At 35.4% G+C, this 21,684-nt stretch overlaps 1 protein-coding gene across 2 annotated transcripts in view; it reads right to left on the bottom strand.

Moving 5' to 3' along the window:
- LOC138703430 (gastrin/cholecystokinin type B receptor-like) overlaps nucleotides 1-21,684 on the bottom strand; it is a 206,350-nt gene that overhangs the window by 147,571 nt on the left and 37,095 nt on the right. For both annotated transcript variants that reach the window (XM_069831281.1, XM_069831282.1), the window contains exon 3: nucleotides 16,925-17,130. In XM_069831281.1, coding sequence (XP_069687382.1) covers nucleotides 16,925-17,130 — 206 coding nt within the window. The remainder of the gene's footprint in view (nucleotides 1-16,924; nucleotides 17,131-21,684) is intronic.

Below are 21,684 nucleotides of genomic sequence, written 5' to 3'. Positions count from 1 at the left end.
GTCGTAAAATAACCCAGTAAAATAAATAAAATAAAAGGAGCATTTCTGTTGATAAAATGGAAATGTTCATTGTTATTTTTATTATAATGAGGCTAGAATCATAATTGTATACTTCGTTTGTTATTTTTATGTGTATGGGTAAATTGTTTTAGATTGGGAGTTACGAAGTTTATAATTAAAAATTATAGTTTTTATATATTATTCGTTTACTATTTTCTTGTCCTAAGGTCGTGAATGATTGGAGCACATATTTGGTTACCACCCGGCTGTACTACATGTTTGTCGTTCTGCTTCACTGACATTGAGAGCTGCGCTACTAGACTTTTCATTCGGTAGAGATATAGTCCAAGCTCACACAACTTAGTGTTGGTACCAAATTCCTAGATCTGGTGATGACAAAGAAGTATATGCTTTTATTTAATAACAGGGATTTCAAATAGCCGGAAATCAGTTATGTAATATTTCATTTGTTGAGACTGAAGCTGGAATAAGTTGGGAAACATTTTTACATTAACTTCCAAATGAGTTTTATTTCTTAACGCTGAGTTTATATTTGAAAAATAAGTTTATCTGTTGTAGTTAAGAAATATTATCCATGGGAACCTCGCTTCCTGGTGTTCAGCATATATAGGTATTCGCAAATGGTCGCAAGGTATGCAAATATCAGGATACATCTTAAGTAAATTACAGAAAGACGTTTTATTTTGTTCTCTGAAGAAAATCGGAAGCTCAACTCGAAATTCAAATTTCCGAGTTAGCACTTTTCCCCTTGACAACGATACCGTGATAATATCAGGACTCTAAGTAAGAAAATTAGTACGAATGATATCTTGCCCCCCTCATATTTGTTCCAGCTGCTTAGAAAAAGAATTTTTCCACTGTTTCTCTGCTATACTGACATTTTGTAAATTACAGTATAACAATATTAATAATTTCTCAGACACCCAGTTGAAAGCTATTGATATAAACTGTTGTATTAGTTTGAATAGATATTTCACATGCGTGAAAAGTTTTTCTGTATGATTTCATATGAACCTTCACTATAAAATAAGTAATTTGGAATTCCTGTCGCTTAAGAACGTGTACAAGTTTTGTGCTAATGTTCGTCATTCCCTAACTTTATGTTGATGCAGTTACACCTTTTCTTGACAGATGGCGGTAAAGTACGCAGACAACGTTTGTGGCGATTTTGTGAACTATTAAGACATGCATATTTCAACAGCACAAACTCGTTAGTCGATATTAAATCCACAAGTGAAGCACGGGGCTTGACTATCGCAGTACCTTGAACACTGTAAGCACATTTTAGTTAATGTAAGTAAATGTATTGTGGAACGCTACAGAAAAGAGATACCAAAATGGATAAATAATGGTAACGATAACTACTGTCCGTTACTCAGGAGAAGACGAGCGGAAAGAATGTGACCTTGACTATCGCTGTTGATTATTATAAACATCGCTCAGATAAGCATCCCAGTAGCCAGGTTATTACTGGTGCAGGAAACATGAGTAACAATGCGTATGGAAATTTAAGCTAAGTTGAACAAAAGGAGACCTAACGTTTCCGCTTACTGCAGTACAAATATTGCACGTGTTGTCGTCCGTTATCTGTTCACATCCCTTCCTCCTCGTCCGCTCTCGTCTTCTCCTGAGTCACCGACAGTACGTATTTTTTACTATTTGAGAGTTCGATCCCCGCTTGGGCTGATTACCTGGTTGGTTTTTTCCGAGGTTTTCCCTGACCATAAGGCGAATGTCAGGTAATCTATGGCGAATTCTCGGTCTCATCTCGCCAAATACAATCTAACCATGACATCACTATAGCTATTACATAGCTATCTCATCGACTATAAATAACCTACTAGTTCATACAGCGTCGTTAAATAACAAAGTGAAAAAATTGACTACCTGAGGCGCCAGCTGCTTTGGAGTATTCGGGGGGGGGGGAAGGGGAGGCCTCTGCACTAAAGTCCGACAAAACTCTAATTGCTGTTTCTAAAAAGTTCCTCACATAATTAACAGAAAATAACATCGTCTGATTTTTCATAATTATAATCATCATAGTCTACACGGCTTGCGCTTGATGACACGTTCCTACATCACAAAATTGGTCTCGCCATCGTCTCCTCGGGCGACCCACACCTCGTTTTCCTGTTGGTGTGTAGTTGAAAAGTTATATTGAAAGAGGGCTTGGTTCCATCCTTAGTAGATGATTATACCAGTTCAATCTGTCCTGTTGAATTTTGTCAGTTATTGATTAATAAAAACAATCGTGGTATCACATATACATAGACAAAGTCAAAAGAAAAACAAGATAAATAAACAAACTAAAATACTATATCAACACTAGTTTCCATAAATACATTTATATCATAAAAAGGGTATTCCATTAGCCAGTGACGAATAACACACCTCAATCTATTAAAATTGACAATATCTGCACTATAGGCAAGTTTATGAAACATATACAATGCAATTGATGTAAGCCATTGTTTAGACTTTGCTAATCTAACCCTTGGGGTCACAAGGTAAGGTGCGTGTCCATATTTATATGCGTATGCGTATTTACATAATTCATATATAATACACTATACTGTAAATAAATTTCTTTAAATGTATAGTGGTTTTTCTAGTCTCGAAAGCAAAGTACAACAGTTTAAAAGCCATTTCTTTATTCCAAATAGCAGTGTTTAACTGGATAACGTTAATTCTTTGAGATGCAGTGCACAAATAGGTGTAAAATATTTAATTTATTACGAATGGATACACAAGAATGCTGCTAGGGGAGAAGTTAATTAAAATGAGACCGTAATTAAAGCGACCATATGTCATTTTTTATTACCCAGTTCTATTGAAAAAAGTTTTAATCCCATTAATTTATTAAAAGTTTGCGACAGTCGGCGGAACTGCGCGTATTGATTCTCCCCTGCAAAACTGAAGTACCTCTCAAACACTGAAAGTATCTTCTTGGCAGTGTTGAATTGCAAATCTTTATCCAGTTTAATGTTTCCTATAATTTTCTCAACATCATCTTGTGCTATGTCATGAATTCTACGTTCTATTACACTGGCTTTCATTAGCTCTGATAATTCATGAAATGTGTATGCTTATTTTAAATTTTACGTACCCCCTAAGAATTCTTCGCATACCCGTTTGAATGCCACTGATCTAGGATATCTGTTGCGGGCATACTATTGATATGTTGTGTCCACTTTGACTTCACTGACGAGTCTCACAGAAAGAAACTTGACGGATCTTCAGATGACAGGAAATCGAAATTTAAAATAAATACAATTTTAGTATGTAAATATGTGATATACCAATTTAAAGGTAGAAAATCAAATAATGTATTGGAGAGATAAAAATAAATAATTTCATCCAAAATCAAATTCAATTCCCCCTTAATCGTGACATTTTAACAGAGCAAAAAACACATTACAAATACCATTGAAGGTTGGCATAATAGACTTTAGCGTAAAATTGTCAGACACCGCGCGTAAATTTGAAACATTTATGGAGGGCATTAGGAAAGACCAAAGGAGTAACTAAATCACCATTACCTAATTAGCAGCCACGAAAATGTTAGACATGCCATTAAAAAGTCGTACGTCCTGAATACATAAGTAGAGCAAAGAGTTAGAATTATTAGTATTACGAACACAAGAATGAATATAACATAGGAAATTACCTTAAGGACATTAGCTACCATCTCAAGATTTATGAAGATGATGAGCTACAGCAATTATTAAATTGGTATGATATGATATATGATATATTTATTCCACCAGCTTAAATCGGTCGTGATGGCCCTTCACATTTCTGTATACAGTGCCATCACTCCCTGGGATACATATCATTTTGCTTACGCTTTTTCTAAACATCCGGCTATTACATATAAATGACCCTGATCACTTTTCTATCACGTCCCTCACCTCTGTTTCCCTCCCTTCCTTATACAGGGACATCATTTTATTTTTACTTCAATTTTTATTGTACCTGAGTTTTGGAATGTACTTCACTCCCACCCCTTCTACTAGTAAACTTCCAACCGTTCACGACACAGAGCCGAGGGCGCTTAAGCAGTACTGAATTAGCGAGTATAGTACGTTCCAGAAATATGTTAGCGTTTTCCAGTGACGAAAGAGCTTTCAATATTGAATCATATTTTCGTACAGGTACTGTCGTCCGTCTGCCTACGTCGCATCCCGGTTTCCCCCACCTGCTTCTATTCGCCCCTCTGTTAAGTCTAGTAGCTGGGCTATCTTAGCTCTTTTTTGAAAACATTAATTTCTGTTAGGAATTGGACGTCTACGTAATATTATACAAGTGTTTAAAATAACTTAAATAAAAGGGCCTCGTTAAGTAATTAACTGTCACGTGATCCCCCCCCCCTTTCTACGACCCTGCGACAAAACCACTTGAACGGACAGTAGATAGCATTTCTGAGTAATTTTATCTTTTCGGAACGGGCAGAAATGAAGATTGAATTTACAGTACCTACGTAAGGTATTCTTTTATAGAGTAGGTATGGAATTATTTCAACATGAGTTACTCGTACGAAGGACGAAACTGGTAATTGGAATTAGGTACAATAGTCTATAGTACGATAATATGCACAAAAGAACTGAAGCCTGTATCGGAATGAACGGCCACCATTTTCAAATATGTGTTTAAATATCCATATTATGATTATTTTTCAATTTAACTCCATTCTCTAAATTGTACGCTAATGTGCTGTAGACGATATAATATACACTGCATAATGAATACGTTCGCATGGATAACTCAGTTCGTGAGTAAAAACATTTATTGTGAATACAGTACTGAATTTTGATTAAACAAAAACCTAATGAAAATTACCGAACTCAAAATCACGATATTTCGTAGCTTACGTAAATGGATGAAGTACTTTTCTTCCGTCCTATACCTAGTAAAGTGATTTGTTTGTGTTTTACGCCAGTATCATCGAACTCCAGCCGTGGAAGGGGGTAGCGAACGGTGTTTCCGGTTCTCTAAAGGTATAACTAGGTTAATATTAAAAATGTTAGTAAAAATAAAATGATGTCCCTGTACTTTTCCGCTGTGTTGATAATATTGTTTCTCTTCTGAGGTCGTTTTCTCGTTATTTTTATGAGAGCAACACTATTCATAATGTGAGCGACCAATTGAAAGTTAAAAATAAAGTCATAGTTCAAAAAATGCAAATTTGAGATATTAAGCATGTGGTGAGTGTATTATAGCGGCCATCTACTAAATTAGTTGTTAGTGGAATAAAAACATCATAGTCCTATGTTAAGCCTTGGTTTTTCTGAACCGACGCCTGCGACGTGAGGGATGCGAGGCCCGCCTCGCACAAATCCGGACTACACGAGCCATAGTCAGTTGTTTCTCTAACTGCGAGGTGCCAGGTCATAGAAACCACTTGCTATGTCTCGTGTAGTCCGGATTTGTGCGAGGCCCGCCTCGCATCCCTCATGTCGCAAGCGTCGGTTCAGAAAAACCAAGGCTTTATAGGAGTGGAAATTTTCAGTGGTTTTCATAAAGAACCATAGTGGAAAGACTTTGTATGTGAACACAACCATTGTGCAGGACGATGGTAGCATTTACAAATATCCCATTCATATAATCTTGAAACATTTATTCATACAATTTCAACTGTAATAGACTGGGAGTGCTGCTTCTTACGTACGCGGAAAAAGCCACCTCAGCAAAAAATACTTTAGCACGTGAATTGTTGTATTAGTTAATGAAGTCATCTTTATATGCTGATGTAAGCCCATTGAAGGAACTTAAACAACAAAAGGAGAAGAAAAAAATATCAAAGGAGAGTCACATTTCAGCCACTACAGAATTGCTTCTTAAAACAACCATTGTCCAAAGTTGCCTACATTTATACACGTATTTCTATGAGGTAATTTAAGTTATAAATGGATTTCAGTTTTCCCAAGTTTCTACAACATCTTAAGAAATGTCATGATAAATTTCATACTTGAAGTGTCAACACTCATGCCAGATACAGTGCGTTCGTAGATCGGCCGGACCGTTCCGCGGCGGCCTTGAACTGGGTGACGATTGTCGCGCCTGCAGCCAGAGTTACACGTAAACGACCGTCAAGTCATGGGTACGGAACACTAACTACTCTACTAACATTAGGCTTACCTACATCACAACGGATGTTGAAAGTGATGGCCTTCAACTCGAACACATTCCCTATATCTCCGAAAACAATTCTGGTTCACTCGCAAAAGTTCATGTTGACTGACTGCCTATATTTCTCTCGCGATGCTGTCCTTCAGTTGTTGTAACGTGTGCGTATTTGATGCGTACACTTTATTCTTTAACGTTCCTCATAAATAAAAGTCGCATAGAGATAGGTCATGGGAATGAAGTGGCCACAATCCTCGACTAATTATTCTGTCATCAAACACATTTCGCAATTCATGCATAGAATTCGCAGCGGTGTGCGCTGTAGTTGAATCCTGCTGAAACCAGCCACTCAATCGTTCATTTCTTGTTAGTTGCGGAAAAAAAAAAAATGTTTAAAATTGAAATTAGCCTACATAAACGTGTGAATCAACTGTTGTGTCGAAAAAATATGGGACTGATAATTCTACTCGCACTCACTGCACACCACACCCCAACCTTTGCAGCGTGGTGAGAAACTTCATGGTGATTTTCGGTAGCCTAGTATCTATTGTTCTGAGTAGAAACGTGACCGTGAAGATGAAACCACGCTACATCAGAAAAGAACGTTAAAAGTGGGTTCACGTCGCCATTATGAACGGACTGCAAGAACCAATTGCAATAATTAACCCTATTTACAGGATCTTGTGGTTGTAAAGCATGAACTGCAGTTGCCCTGTACGACTTAAGTTTCAGAAGTTTCGTTGCCACAAAAGCTGACGTATTGGAAATGTTAACCTCTTGTGCTAAACGTTGTAGTGATTTCCGGGATGAGTGCTCTAACCGGGTCCCTACTTCATTAAGTTTCTCTTCTGTTAGTACATGGCCTTGTTGAACACGTTTTTTGTTCAAAAAAGTTGCTGTACGTCTGATTTTATTGACAAGGTCATGAATAGTTGATCTGCTAGGAATTCGAACACCTGCAAACCGATGTTCAAATTCTCTTCGGCACTTTATTGCAGAAGAGTATTTTACATACGTATCATAGAGAAAAATACGTTGTTCTAAAGTGTACTCAATCATTATTAATAGACACTTTATCACCACGAAACAACACAATTTTACTCACAACAAGCGTACAGGCGTCTTTCCCTCACGACAGAGCCAACTCGACTGACTGGCGCGTCAGCGGTAGCTACAGGACTACTCTGGAGGCAGGCGCGCCAATCTTCACCCAGTCCAAGGTCACCGCGGAACGGTCCGGTTGAGCTACGAACGCACTGTAGTTTTTTGTTTCTTCTGAAAATTTATGTTTTTGGAATATGGTTGTTTTTCCTAAAAATCCTTCAATTCGTTCCTTGTATTTACTTTTCGTTTGTACACTTCGCCTTTGATCAACCCACAAATAAAATTCGACAGGATTAAGGTCTCGGGACCTTGGTAGCTATTGCATTTAACCAACCCGGCCGATCCATCGTTTGGAGAATGTGATATTTAAATGATGTGTAACCTGACGACTAAAATGCTCAGGGGCTCCGTCATGCTGGAAGAACATGTCCATCATTGTAGCTAAGGGAACTACAAAAATATGTTACCCAGTCTCAACACTATTGCCCTCAGATGATCTTAGAAGAGTGGCACGTACTATTGCTTTGCACGTAGTCATTTGTCGTACCATCATGCCATTTGCAAGACATTTTATGCCTAACATTCAAACAGCGGTAATTGAACTTGGACACATGTTTGTATGAAGTTTTTTACTCAGAATAGTCTGCGCTATCATCTCCAAAAATATTTAATATTTCTTGTGAAGCACCCTGTATACAATGAACATTTCAAAATAACAAATTTCTTTTGCGGACTTCAGGAATTATAGACATTCGATTATTTGGTCTTAAATTCGTACACATTCGCGTGGTGGTCATATTTTACGCATATTACGAAATGGACATCGTGTCTAGTTTCTTTCCATAATTCTGTCCAAGTGTTTAATTTAACATGGCAATGGTACATTTCATAGTGAGGTGCTAGGTGTGTCTTAGGAAACAGTTGTGTTAATTTCATATTTTCTGTCTTATACTAAAGTACAAACTTACCGAAGAATTATTTATATCAACTATTTTAGTATGAATTCTACACAAAATCTGCACATCGATGTACTCTACTAGATCCTTTAATGCAGAAGAAATCGCAGTGCGTATTTGTTATGCTTTCTCCCAAGTTGACATTGTTGAAAGCATTTTGTCGTTGAGCACTTTCTTTAGTTTATTTTTCGGTTGCAAGTTCGAGAGGGAAGTATACCCTAAAGAATATGTGTCTTGTAGAGTATCAGAAGTTTCTTTTGTTTCAGAAACCACAAGAGACTTTTATAAGGAAATCCACCTTAAAGGTAATACACAGCTTATTGTGTAGAGCTTTCAAGGTAATAAAAATAAATTTGAAGGAATATCGGGATCTTCAGAGGATATTCTCGTTGATATATAGGGGAGTGCATAAGTAAGTATAAAGTAATACAATATAGTTTTAGGAGTAAGTACTTGTAGTTATAATCAATGTCATCAATCGAAAATCAACATTTATTTATCTGCCTGATCGATCCGTTATCGATTGCAATCGGGCATGAGACTATATTATTTTATTACTATATGCCTACTTATGCGACACCTTGTTTTCACTGTTTCCAAGTAATTTGGCTGAGAAATTGATCAAACCTAAGTTTCGTGACATGAAGTCTTTGAAAAATATTTAAAGTTGTAGGTGCCATATGCGTAATTATAACGTATACATTTTATTCAAATGTCTGCAGTTAATAGTAATTTACAACCTGGACTTTATTCGACGAAATTAAATAACATGCTATTTATTTTGAGAACAAGTTCGGTCATATGAGATTTCTAGTTTTCATACTGTTAAGTGTTGTAAAGAATATCTTAAGATTTTGAGTCTCAAGACAGGCTGATACCCAAGAAAGTTTGACATAAATAGGACTTATAAGTGCTTTGTGTGAATTGTGGCATTGCATGGGGCAGAAACATGGACATTATGACGAAGTGAAAAGAAACGTTTCACGTTAGGGTAGAAAAAGTCACTTGTGTCTGTAGCATTTCTTATCTGCGCAAAGATACTTATAGGTTGACTATATGCTGTTTAAATGTCACATGTTTGTGAGTTCGTCAGACTTGAATAACCCCTGACTTTAATCCCATAAATTATGTATTATGGAACATTTAGGGTGCTATTCATAGACATTTCGCTAGTCTGCGCTATGAGCGTGCTAAACTAGCTTCGGCTATCAACTGGTTACTTGTACAGGATTCATATATCATATCATATCATATCATATCATATCATATCATATCATATCATATCATATCATATCATATCATATCATATCATATCATATCATATCATATCATATCGCTAACACAGGTTTATGAATACGAAAAACTTAGGTTCGCTGATCATCCACCGGAAGCCCGCGCTAAGAATGTCTATGAATATGGCCCTTAAAGATTTTGGTATATTTAATGCTAGTATTTAACTTGGTAACAGATTATGAATAGCTCTCCCCAGATTCGTGAGAAATCAGGAATTGTCGAACCAACGCGTGTTTCTCTATGACGTAATACTGAACAGTGTATAAATTACTGTATTGGAGAGTAAAGTACAGAACACTTGCTACAGCAAGATCGTGATGGTACTGTAACACCACAGTCTAGTACATAGTCACGAAGCTCAATACGTAAGGAATATGCATCCGATGACAGTTGAACTTTAGTTGCTAGCCACTAGGATCGCTACTATCACACAGTCTATTGTTCCTAGTACTCTCAGTTGCTAACCGCTTGGAGCATTGTATCGCGAGAAATCTGAGAGGATAAAAAGAAAGGAGGGAGCAAAATCATCAAAGAGCCAATTGGCTATTACCGTTAAGATGATTAATCCCTACGCGTTCGAATCTTCAAACAGCCAAATTGGCTATTACCTTTTCGTGCCTAGACTTCTATCACTTCTCCTCCTAGTTGGTGCCATCGCGTTTCTAACTCCTCCGGATCAGGTTGCTATACTTCTTCCCCTCCCCCCGTATGTTGTAGCTAATCAGTTACGTCCATTTTCGGCTTTTCCTCTCGAAATTTCTAGCGCTCCTTCACTGGTGCGGCGAACCCGAAGTGGGACAAGTGGCCAAGAGGCTTGGAGCTCACATATTCAGTTTTTCACAGCCCCCAACTCCCCCCTTGCAAGGACCTGTTTTCACGTACCTTTAAAGTTTCTCCTCCCACTTCCCCTCTCCATTCATTCATTCATTCATTCATTTATTCATTCATTCATTCATTCATTCATTCATTCATTCATTCATTCATTCATTCATTCATTCATTCATTCATTTCAAGCAAATATGTTTGAAATCGGTGCGACGGATATGACGTCAAACTACACCTTCTATGCCCCATAATCCTACGCGAAATACCGCCAATTGCCATAGGTATATTCAATTGCTACTATCGGTTTCGGTCATACGTAAACGGTTTAGAATCGATGTGGAGGTAACAGGAGTATTAGCAGATTCTAATATCAATGTACATTTCAATGTATATTTATTAAGTGTTACTTTAAGTTGTATTAAGTTAATTGTTTTAATCTTGAGATTGTGTTTATCATTCGAATAAATAAATATTAGAAGTGTTACGGTTGTCACATGGATTGAACATTTCATTGCCACATTCTTTCTTTTATCAATCGGATGTTGGCGCTCCTTCACATGTTAAAGCATAGGGGGACATATCAAAGGACATATTTTACAGTATAGCTTAGCAGAATATTAGCTTATTTATAAAAAAAAAATAACACCTGCTGAACTTGATTACACTTTTGAAATATTCACTACACGAAACAATTTGTAATCATAATAATATGAACCGGCTGATAAACACACTACGGGTAATTTGACGACCATACTAGTACACCTTTTTGGTTCCACCGTTTCGAGCTTATGGCCCAGAGTTGCGAGAAATGCAAACAATAACCTCAAGTTTCGTGACTGGATGTACTAGACCAGGGGTCGTCAGTACAGAGCACACTGGGACTAGCCTCTCTTACCCGCGGAAAACGCAGTGCACTATATTTCTCTCGTAGCTGCTAGCTGGTATGCTCTCTATCTCTCCCTATTGCACGACAGTGCACACGGGACGGCACCGCGTACCCATTGCACATTTCAGCGAGTACTGACGACCACTGTACTAGACTGTGGTAACACCGTCGATAATATTTATTGAACTATGCACGTTTCTTGTACTGTGTGTATTTTTAACATATTTCTAATATTTTAATTATTATTGAGATTTTTTAACCAATCAGTGTCTACTGCCCAAATTAGAACCTGGAGAAAATCACTGCAACTTAAACATACATTCTCAGTTCAGAATATGCATTGAAGATAATATTTAAATCTGTTGTGTATTATTAACTTCTGCAGGTAGTTTTTGTACGTTAGTCTTAAATATACTCTATGTACTGTTGAAATGAGTTTATAATGTTACAGTGCTATTATTGTAGCTCAAATAAACGCCTTATGACATGTCGTTATTGTAATAATAATCCAAATGTCTTAGTTGTATGTGTGATAGTAATCGGAGCATACCTGCTTTTAGTGTGTGCTATTCAGGTTTAGTTTTATCTATTTATTTGTGAATTGATACTCTAATTTACCTCTGTTTGCGGTTACAGCTGATATGTACATCTATTATCAGGCAGTACATCTCACTTGACGATATGTGTCAGAGGAGGAATAATTGTTTGTATACATGTGAAGTCTGATTATTGTAATATGTTACTGATCGGCTATGTATGCATTGGAGGGGGAAACGAACTGGTCACTCTATCCCATTATCTCCTAGCCTAGTTGCCTCATAAGTGATGCCTTGTTGGTATCATTTGTGAGATTCAGACCTGTCTTCGGAGAGTTGACTAAACAACAACAATTACTAATTATACCTTTCCTGTATAAAAACAGTTGTTTAAAGAGTAAAATATTAATTGTGTGAAAAAAGTAATGAGGAAAACAAGTTATTTGACACGTCGAGAGATTGCAGAGTGGAAAGCTCTGCTTGGTATCAAATTATATTCTAATTATTCAGAGATTTATCAAAGATTGACTTATCTGAATTGTCTGTAAGACCAGTCAAGAGAAAAATTAACTTTGGTCAGAAATTAGCCTCTCAAAGGAAGACAGCTATGGCCAAAAACCAATATTTACACCAATGTTAGAATATTGCTTAAAGATGATTTGTTGGAAAAATCGGTTTGCTACCATAAAACAAATGAAATTGAAGGTCGAAAGCAATAGCATGCCGGTATTTGAAAGAAATGTAAGACAACCTTTCAGAAATGGACTTCAAGGCCCGATGTCTGCTTTAAATTCTAGATTAATTCTTGTTATTGTTTCAAAACGTATCAAGTGACTAATATATCTTAAGGATTGTGACTTGAATTTCTGAAAATCGGTAAATTCATTTACAGGATATTTTTCTTTGTCTATATTGTATGTATGTATGTATGTATGTATGTATGTATGTATGTATGTATGTATGTATGTATGTATGTATGTATGTATGTATGTATGTATGTATGTATGTATGTATGTATGTATGCATGCATGCATGTACGTACAGTATGTATGTATGTACAGTATGTATGTATTGTATTGTATTGTATGTATGTATGTATGTATTGCAAGTGGGAAAACACCCGGTGGCAGTAGTAACTTAATTACACATTTATTTCGAATAAATTTTATTCAGCTTCCTCCAAGTGAAGGCTGCCTAGAAGACAAAGCTTACCATAAAATTGTTGTTATAATGGAAAAAAAAGAAAACAATGGAGAAAAAAAAAAGAATAAGAAATAGCACAATTAGAAATAATTGGAAAAGACTAAAAAAAACATCATTAATTCCAGAAGAAACATAAAATTTTCTAGTATCTATTAGCTATTGGGTGATCACAGTCGTCTATTTAGCATTAGTTGCAAGACCCAACTTAAGTGAGCAGATCACCGTAGAAAAGAGATCAATCTATTTACGTGTAGAGATGGTTTCTAGGGTTTTTATAGATCCCTTCACTGCAGACATAGATACTTCAGTGACAAGAGTTTGTCCTAGACCAAACTGCTTACAAAAATGCGCGAATCTTTTTGTGATGGTTCCTCTAGCCCCAATCAGTAATTCAATAACTTCGATCGAAGTTTGATAATATTTTTCTTTATAATATGGTATAGTGGGGTCGTATATGTCGCATTTTTCCTGATGTATCTCAGCAGGTTGATTTTCGTACATTTCCATTCTTACAGTTGGATCATTTATGAATCCGCTTGTTGATCTTGTCGGGACAGCGATGATGTCAATGCGCCTTGTAGATCCATTTGTGGACAAACCATGGACCTCCTCTTCTACTTGGTAGTTTTTTCCTCGTAGGGCCGATGCTAGGAGGGAAGGAATCTTGTGGTGACGACTATTTCTCAGTATTTCTCCATGAGGACAGGCTCCCAGAATGTGAGCAAGTGTTTCTTTCTCACTCCGACAATGTCGGCAGTGGGTTCCATTCTGAGACCTACCTGGTAGAGCACGTACTGCGCAGACATTGGCAGTCATCTTAATAGCGTCCTTCCATTCGCTGCTGGTCAATCAATTCGGTTTAGATAGCCATTTATTACCAGGCGTGTATTCTTTATATAGAATGACTCCCTTTCCTTTCTGAGGCAACGTACACCAGGAATCAAATTCTTTGTCTCGTAGGAGTTTTCGTAAAGATGATACGTTTATCTGATCAGAGGAGTCAATATTTGTCAATCCAAGTTTATCCAGACTTGCTTGTATTTCATTGGTCAAATCACGTGTATTTGAAACATATATGTTGTTTGTATTTGCAAGCAATTTGCAGGCGTTGATAAAATGTAGAGAAGCTTCCCAGCTTGCTTTATAAAGACCAAGTCCTTTGTATTTCTTAGGTGAATAAAGCATATTGTCTGGAGTGTCGGATGGAAGATTTAAAATTTCTGTTACTGTAGTTCTAATCAGAGAGAAACTTTGAAGGAATTCTCTTCATTGGAGTCATTTGAAAGATGTAAATAAGTGAAGGACATATAAAGGTGGATATGATGAGAAACTTCTGGTATGGCTGTAAAAGAGATGATGCTATAGCTTCCAGCTTTTGTTTCAGTTTGTCCATTGTTGTTCTAGGATCGAAGACCGGTGTAGAACTGTAATTGACACCAAGATATGTAATGGTTTCATCTGGAGTTATGGATGGTATTGAGTGACTCGGAGTTAAGGTTAAAGCACTATATTCAAGAGATCCATTTTTAATGGATAAGACTTTGGATTTGGTTAGGTTAATTTGTAATCCAATTTCTTCAAACTTGGAAATAGCCTGGCAGGTGAGATTTTTAGCCCATTTTACATCTTTACGCAAAATGACAATGTCATCAGCGAATGCCATTATATTTATATTTGGGAGATCAGTCATTAAAGAATATCCAAACTCTTTTAAATTCTCATTACATGACAAATCTGTCAATATATGATCTGTAGATAAATTATACAATAAAGGAGAGAGGGGCGAACCTTGTAAAACTCCTGTTTTGATAATGACAGGCTTCGTCTTCTGATGGTTGGACTCGATTTGTGTGGAATTTCCATTTTGCAAGCCAATGATGAGCTTAGATAATTTGGGAGATATGTTTAGGGAAGACAATGTTTGCTCCAGATGACTATGGCCAGTGCTATCGAAGGTCTTGCTTATATCAAGAAATATTAAGACAAGGCCTTTTTTTTACGTTTTGCTGAGGAGAGAATGGATTCCAGTATAGAAGTATTTATAAGACAGCCAGGAGAATTTGTGAATCCTCTCTGATGTTCTGAGAAATTAACAAAAGATCGCAATCGTCTATCCAATATTCGTTCCAGGACTCTTCTTAAAACTGAGCAGATTGTTATTGGGCTCCAGTTATTTGGATCTAACTTATCACCACCTTTAAAAATTAGTACTGTTCTTGCACGTTGGAGATATTTTGGGACTATAGTTTGGGACAGCATGAATGTCGCAATGTGAGCAATAATATCGTAACAAGTATCATCTCTAAGTGTAAGAACAAGTACTCTATCGGGACCGGGAGCAGTATCAACAGCTATTCCTCTGATAGCCTCAATTACTTCTTGTTTGGTTATTATAGTGTTCTCTAGTTCTTCAGATAACACTTGCGCGGTTTCTGTGGGGCAAGGATATTCGTGGCGCATATGGTTGTTAGGCATAGACAGCAAAGGAGAGAAATGATCATAGATTGTATTTGTGTTGACAGTTAATACACAATAATTATAATTAATAATAATAATGAATAAAATAACTTAATTAATAAGTGAACCTGATTTTCCATTACACCTACATATGTATAGGCCATACAGTATATGTGTAGGTCCTATATGTATGGGGTTAGTATGATCAAAAACCGAATTACATAATTATTCTCCATTTTATTTGACTTGTTTTAGTGATGAGTCGACATTTGTAATCTTAGCAAACAAATTTCATTTCATGCGAATGCGCCATGGTGAAAAATATTATTCAGATTGTGTAATAGATTTTATTAAACTAAATTCCTTCTCCTCTCCGATTGTCTATTAACCACTGGCAAGAGCACTGGGCGTTTGTACATGGTTATAACAATGCAGCTGGTTTTATTTCTTTTGAACTGGATTTATTATTTTTTCTTCGTTGCACTAGCTTAGCTTCAGAACACTAGCCAATTAAGGAAATCATACTTTTGAATAGTTTATTCTCTATTTGTAATATTCTTTTACCCTTAAAACTAAAGAAAAATGGTATTTTACTAAGAACTTCAAATTAGTTTAACTCTGAAAATATTGAAAGTAGGATATTGTTTATGTGACATTTTTTGCTCAGAATTTCTTCGGCGGTAAGTCTCGTGAATCACCCTGTATATTACCCATACAATAACAATGCTAGAGTAAAGTTAGAGCTGAACTATTAAGCTATTCTCTCGACTCATCGTCGAGGGTATGTTGCAGTGTTTTATTTCGCCTCTGGATTGTGATGAGCCCGGGTTAAGTGAAATGTTACTTCAACTTATTACAGCGTGGTAGCTCAGTTGGTAGAGCAGCTGGCTACGGACTGGAAGGTTCGGGGTTCGATCCCAGGTGGTGACAGGATTTTTTCTCGTTGCCAAACTTTCAGAACGGTCCCGAGGTTCACTCAGCCTCCTATAAAATTGAGTACCGGGGTAAAAGGCGGTCAGAGCGTGGTGCCGACCACACCACCTCATTCTAGTGCCGAGGTCATGGAAAGCATGGGACTCTACCTCCATGCCCCCAAGTGCCTTCATGGCATGTTACGGGGATACCTTTGCCTTACAGCATTCTATCACCATTGGTATTATTTCTTGACACATGCATGTTTATTTTCTTGACCTATATTCGCTTTTAAAATCATTACGTCGGTGGATACTATCTACTATCAGTCTGTGACCACATATTTTGAACAAACTGTGTCAAATAAATCAGGTGCAAAACTTACAGAGAAATAAATGGCATTTATAGCCTTATAAGTGGCGAGAAGTTTGTTAAATATATATAGTACATAGAAAGTCTTTACTGATTAGATTTTCGTTATGAACTTGAACTGAATTTCTTACGAGGTAGTCAAAATAAACTGTTTTTGAAAATATTTTGTGATGCACTAGAGACACCATATAATTGCTACGTTTTTAATAATCTGTACTTTTGTTAATACTCACGCCTGGCCGCTGGTCATGTCATACCGCCTCTGCATGACGTGCCATATTTCCCATGAGATGGAGCCATAAGCCACCACCATGATGGAAGTAGGTATCACCAGGATGAGCAGCAACATGTAAACTTCATGGAACCGCCATAGAGAGGGGTTGTCTAGCGACTGTACGCAGTAGTATGCTTTGTATTTTAAGCCCACCAAGATGTGTTCCTGGAGAAGTAAAAATGCATTTTAGGAATACAGAAATGTAATCTATGTAAATAAGTCAATATTTTGTAAAAAAAAAAAATCTAAAATGGTGTGTAGAAGAATGCTAGTAAAGGCAGAAAAAGAATGTACCAAATTTCTGGTATTTCATATTATCGATACACATTTTCATCTTAAAGAATTTATTTAGATACTAGCCGTACCCGTGCGCTCCGCTGCACCCGTTAGAAATAAATATAAAGTAAATACATAATTAAAATAGGACATTTGATCCAGGGAACATTCGTGTTTGATAGAAGGATAAATCGTTTAATATGTTACTTACTTTAAATTGCATCCAAATAATTAAAATGCGATCATTTTGGTCCAGAGACATCATTTGGTGCAATGGCAATTCCTTTAACATGTTTCTTAATTTTTATTACATGCAACCATAGTTTAATGAAAATTGACATCATTTAGATTTAATGTGTATACTTTATTTTTCTTGTTATAGGTTTCCATTGAATTATGGTAATAACTTAATTTGAACCCTTGTTTTCTACGTATTCAGTAAATGGCGTTTGGCCCACTATGGTTCTGAACCCTTCAAATAACTTAAATTATATTATATAATATTACATTACATATTATATTATAATATATTGTATTATATTATATTATATTACATTATATTACAGTATATTATATTATATCAGAAGTTACTGTAATAACATTATAACATTATGTTCATCTAGAGAAATTACACTTTCCAATGGTGAAATAATAATTAATTATACAAATCGGTTAATTTAGCTTCCGATATTACTTCATACAAACATAGAAACATTCTATGTAGGCTATCTTTCATACCTTTCTAGTGTTGCTGTCCAAGGCCCCTTATAGACGAAGTCATTTGTTTATTAATTCATTACACGGCCTTAGATGGCAGTTATTTTAATTTTAAAACTCATTTATCTCATTAAATATCAGTCCTATCAAACTTTTTCAAGGAATAACACTTATCGGAAATTATTTTTAAAGAAACTTTTGTCATGTAATATTTTTCATAAAAATCAATAATAAGCGAGATATTTCGATTTATTTAATTCAGGCCCCCTTATAACCCCCCTTTTAAATAATGTATTTTGAATGCTATATAGCCTAAAATCTAAGTTGCAACGAACTTAATTTATATTCCAATTTTCATCGAAATCCGTTCAGCCATTATCGCGTGAAAAGGTAACAAACATACAGACAGACAGACATACAAACAAAAATTTCAAAAAAGCGATTTTCGGTTTCAGAGTGGTTAATTATATAAGTTAGGACCAGTTATTTTTGGAAAATCGAAAATTACCAGAAAAATTTCGGCACAGATTTATTATTAGTATAGATATCACAGAACTATGAGATGAATTATATGTGTTATTATAATTAAAACGATGCTTCGCAATAGTATCTGGAACACATTCTTTCAAATCATCAATCCACATCTAGCAGGTGAAGAAAATGGCAAGAACAGTGAGAGTAATACAGAGGGTTGGGATTCTGAGTACTGAAACCTTAAAAAACTCAAAAACGTACTACTGTGTGCTATTAATAACTAAGATTCGGATAAAGTAATTGTATCAGGACCGACATCCTTGCACCTTGACTTGCTTCTGACTGAGTTAAACACTATCATCTACAACTAGCTAAACTCTACCCGCTGGGAAGAAGACTCTCCGCCTCTGGCTAAAACATCAGTGAATGGACAGTACAGCCGTTAGGAACTGAATTTACGTCGTCACTACTGTCGGCTGGGAGACACACGACAACTGTAGTTAATGTTTGTAAACAAAATGAAAGGACCAAGGATGCCCATCCTGATACAGCTACTTTATACGAACCTTACTAATAACAAACATTATTATGTTTTATCTAATCAACTGCCATCTGATGACGAAAATTGCAAAAATAGTGAGAGTGTTACAGACAGCTAAGGAAGTGAATAATGAAACATTATAACACCGAATTTAAGAACTACAATTGAGGGCTGGGTGCAAGAAGGGCATTTTAGAGGATGTGCCCTTTTCAGTAAAACGCTTTATTGTGTTCTCTGATCTGTTGTGCTTATGATCACCAAGATGTAGTTCAATACTGTGATCATAGAGGTCAGGAGTACCCAAAATGTAAAGGCGTGCATAGGTAACATTATTAGGTTTGAATTTTGAACATCAATTTTCTAAAAAATTGCATTTGAGAGAAGTGCCTTTCTTGCACCCTACCCCTCAATTATTATAATTTAAGTAATTTATTATTATTATTGTTATTATTAATTTGGATTATTTGTGTCATTCAGACGAAACTTACAGAAAAAGTTTTAATATTAGAGATTTTTTGTGAAGATGATGAGAGTAATTCTAAGTGTTGGGATTCTGAGTAGTGAAACACAAAAATCAGTCTGACAATTGGGACGTTCGGGCATAAAACATGTAACTGACATTTTGGTCAAAAATGAAATATGTAGGGTATAATATGGTATCTTACATTGTGCGTCTAATGCAATAGTTAGTTTTCCAACATCTCAACAGATGGCAGAAGTATATAGATTTTACTTTCCTGCTAACTATACAAACTGTTGCATGTATAAATATTTACCTACCTAGGCTAATAACTTCAAGACATTAAAACGTCACTTACCATATTTTACTTCCGGACCTTTCATTAATAATATGTTAATAATAATAATAATAATTTATTTATTTATTTATTTATTTATTTATTTATTTATTTATTTATTTATTTATTATTAATATTTGTGTGCTGAACAACAGCCAGAGGCCAATTATAATTCAGCACAATACACAAACAGAAGATACAAAGGTGCAAAACAAAAATAAATAATATCTTAAATAACAAAAACATACATAAATAAAATTGAGTACAAACAGTAAAAACTAATAATCAAAACGAAACTAAACCTTAAAAGGATCTAAATTGTGCCCATGCAAATTGGCATATTTTATGCATCTACAGACTGGAGAAAGTGATTTTGAATTTCGGTTATAAAAATTTTTTTGAAATCTTAAACCTTTTGTAGGAATACGAAGGCTGATATTGTTTATGATAGACTCACAATCAATATCACCCTTGATAACTTTGCAAAAAAATTGATAATCAAGATTTAGACGTCTTGCATAAAGGCTACAACAGTTAAAATATTTACCGGTAATATCATAGTTAAAGTCAGTGGAATTGGGTATATATCGAAAAGCACATAAGGAAATAAATTTTCTTTGAATATTTTCCAATTTAACCGAATCGGTTGAAGTAATGGAATTCCAGGCTACAGATGCATATTCAAGTTTAGAGCGAACCAAAGTAAAGTATAGAATTAATAGTGACTCAGGAGTAGAAAAAGAATAGGTTATAGACCTTATTAAACCAAGCATTCTTATTGAATGATTATAAATATATTGAACATGATCGTGAAAGTATAATTTAGAATCGAGTAGTACACCAAGATCTTTTATAGAATTTTTCCTAATAATACAGGCGTTATTAAGAGAATAATTAAATTTTATGGAAGTAGTTTTTCGAGAGTACGAAATGACAAAAGTTTTTGTTTCATTAATTTTCATTCCATTAATGTCAGACCAAAGTTCAATGGAGTTAATTAATATCATTTTGAAGAGTTTGGCAATCGGCAGAACTATTTATTGAGCGAAAGATTTTGAGATCATCAGCAAATAACAGGTAGTTTGAACTTATTCTTTTACATATGTCATCAATAAATAATAAAAATAATAGAGGGCCCAATGTAGATCCTTGGGGAACTCCACATAAACAATTAAATGGGTCCGAGAGAGAATCACCAAGACGAACACAACATTGTCTATTAGTTAAATAGTTTTCAAACCAGCTCACGTAGTTAGAAGAGAGACCAAAGTTTTTTAATTTATTTATCAGCATATTGTGAGGTACAACATCAAACGCTTTGCTAAAGTCGATATAAATTGAGTCAATTTGACCTTGGGTTTCAACAACAGGCATAACAAGATTAAGGTAGGATACTAAGTTTGTAGTTGTTGATTTACCTTTAGTAAAACCATGTTGTGCTGAATTAATTTTATTCTTAACATAAAATGAAACATGTTTGTGGATTATTTTTTCAAAAATTTTTGAGAAATTGTTTAATATTGAAATAGGTCTATAATTGGAAACAACATTTTATTTTACCATTCTTAAAGATAGGAATAACGGATGCTTCTTTCCAAAGCATAGGGTATGTACCGGTTAATAAACTTAAATTAAATATAAAGGTTGAAACGGGTATTAGAATATTAGAACATCCCTTAATAATAAAATTAGGAATGCCATCAGTGCCCTTTGATTTATTAGGTTTAAGCTTTTTTATGGCTAATGAAACGTCTTCAACTGTAATTTTAGGTAAGGATAAGAAGTCAGTAGAATTATACTCCAACAAACAGAGATTAGAATTAGGCTGTTTTTGAATCGATTTGAATTGATTAGCAAATGCATTAGCAATTTCTTGCTGATCAGTAATGTGAATCCCATTTATTAATACTTCGG

This window comes from Periplaneta americana, chromosome 7 (genome assembly GCF_040183065.1).
Source record: "Periplaneta americana isolate PAMFEO1 chromosome 7, P.americana_PAMFEO1_priV1, whole genome shotgun sequence".
NCBI classification, from domain to species: domain Eukaryota; kingdom Metazoa; phylum Arthropoda; class Insecta; order Blattodea; family Blattidae; genus Periplaneta; species Periplaneta americana.
Note: the sequence above shows the minus strand (reverse complement) of the source record. Positions and strands in the feature narration are given on the sequence as shown.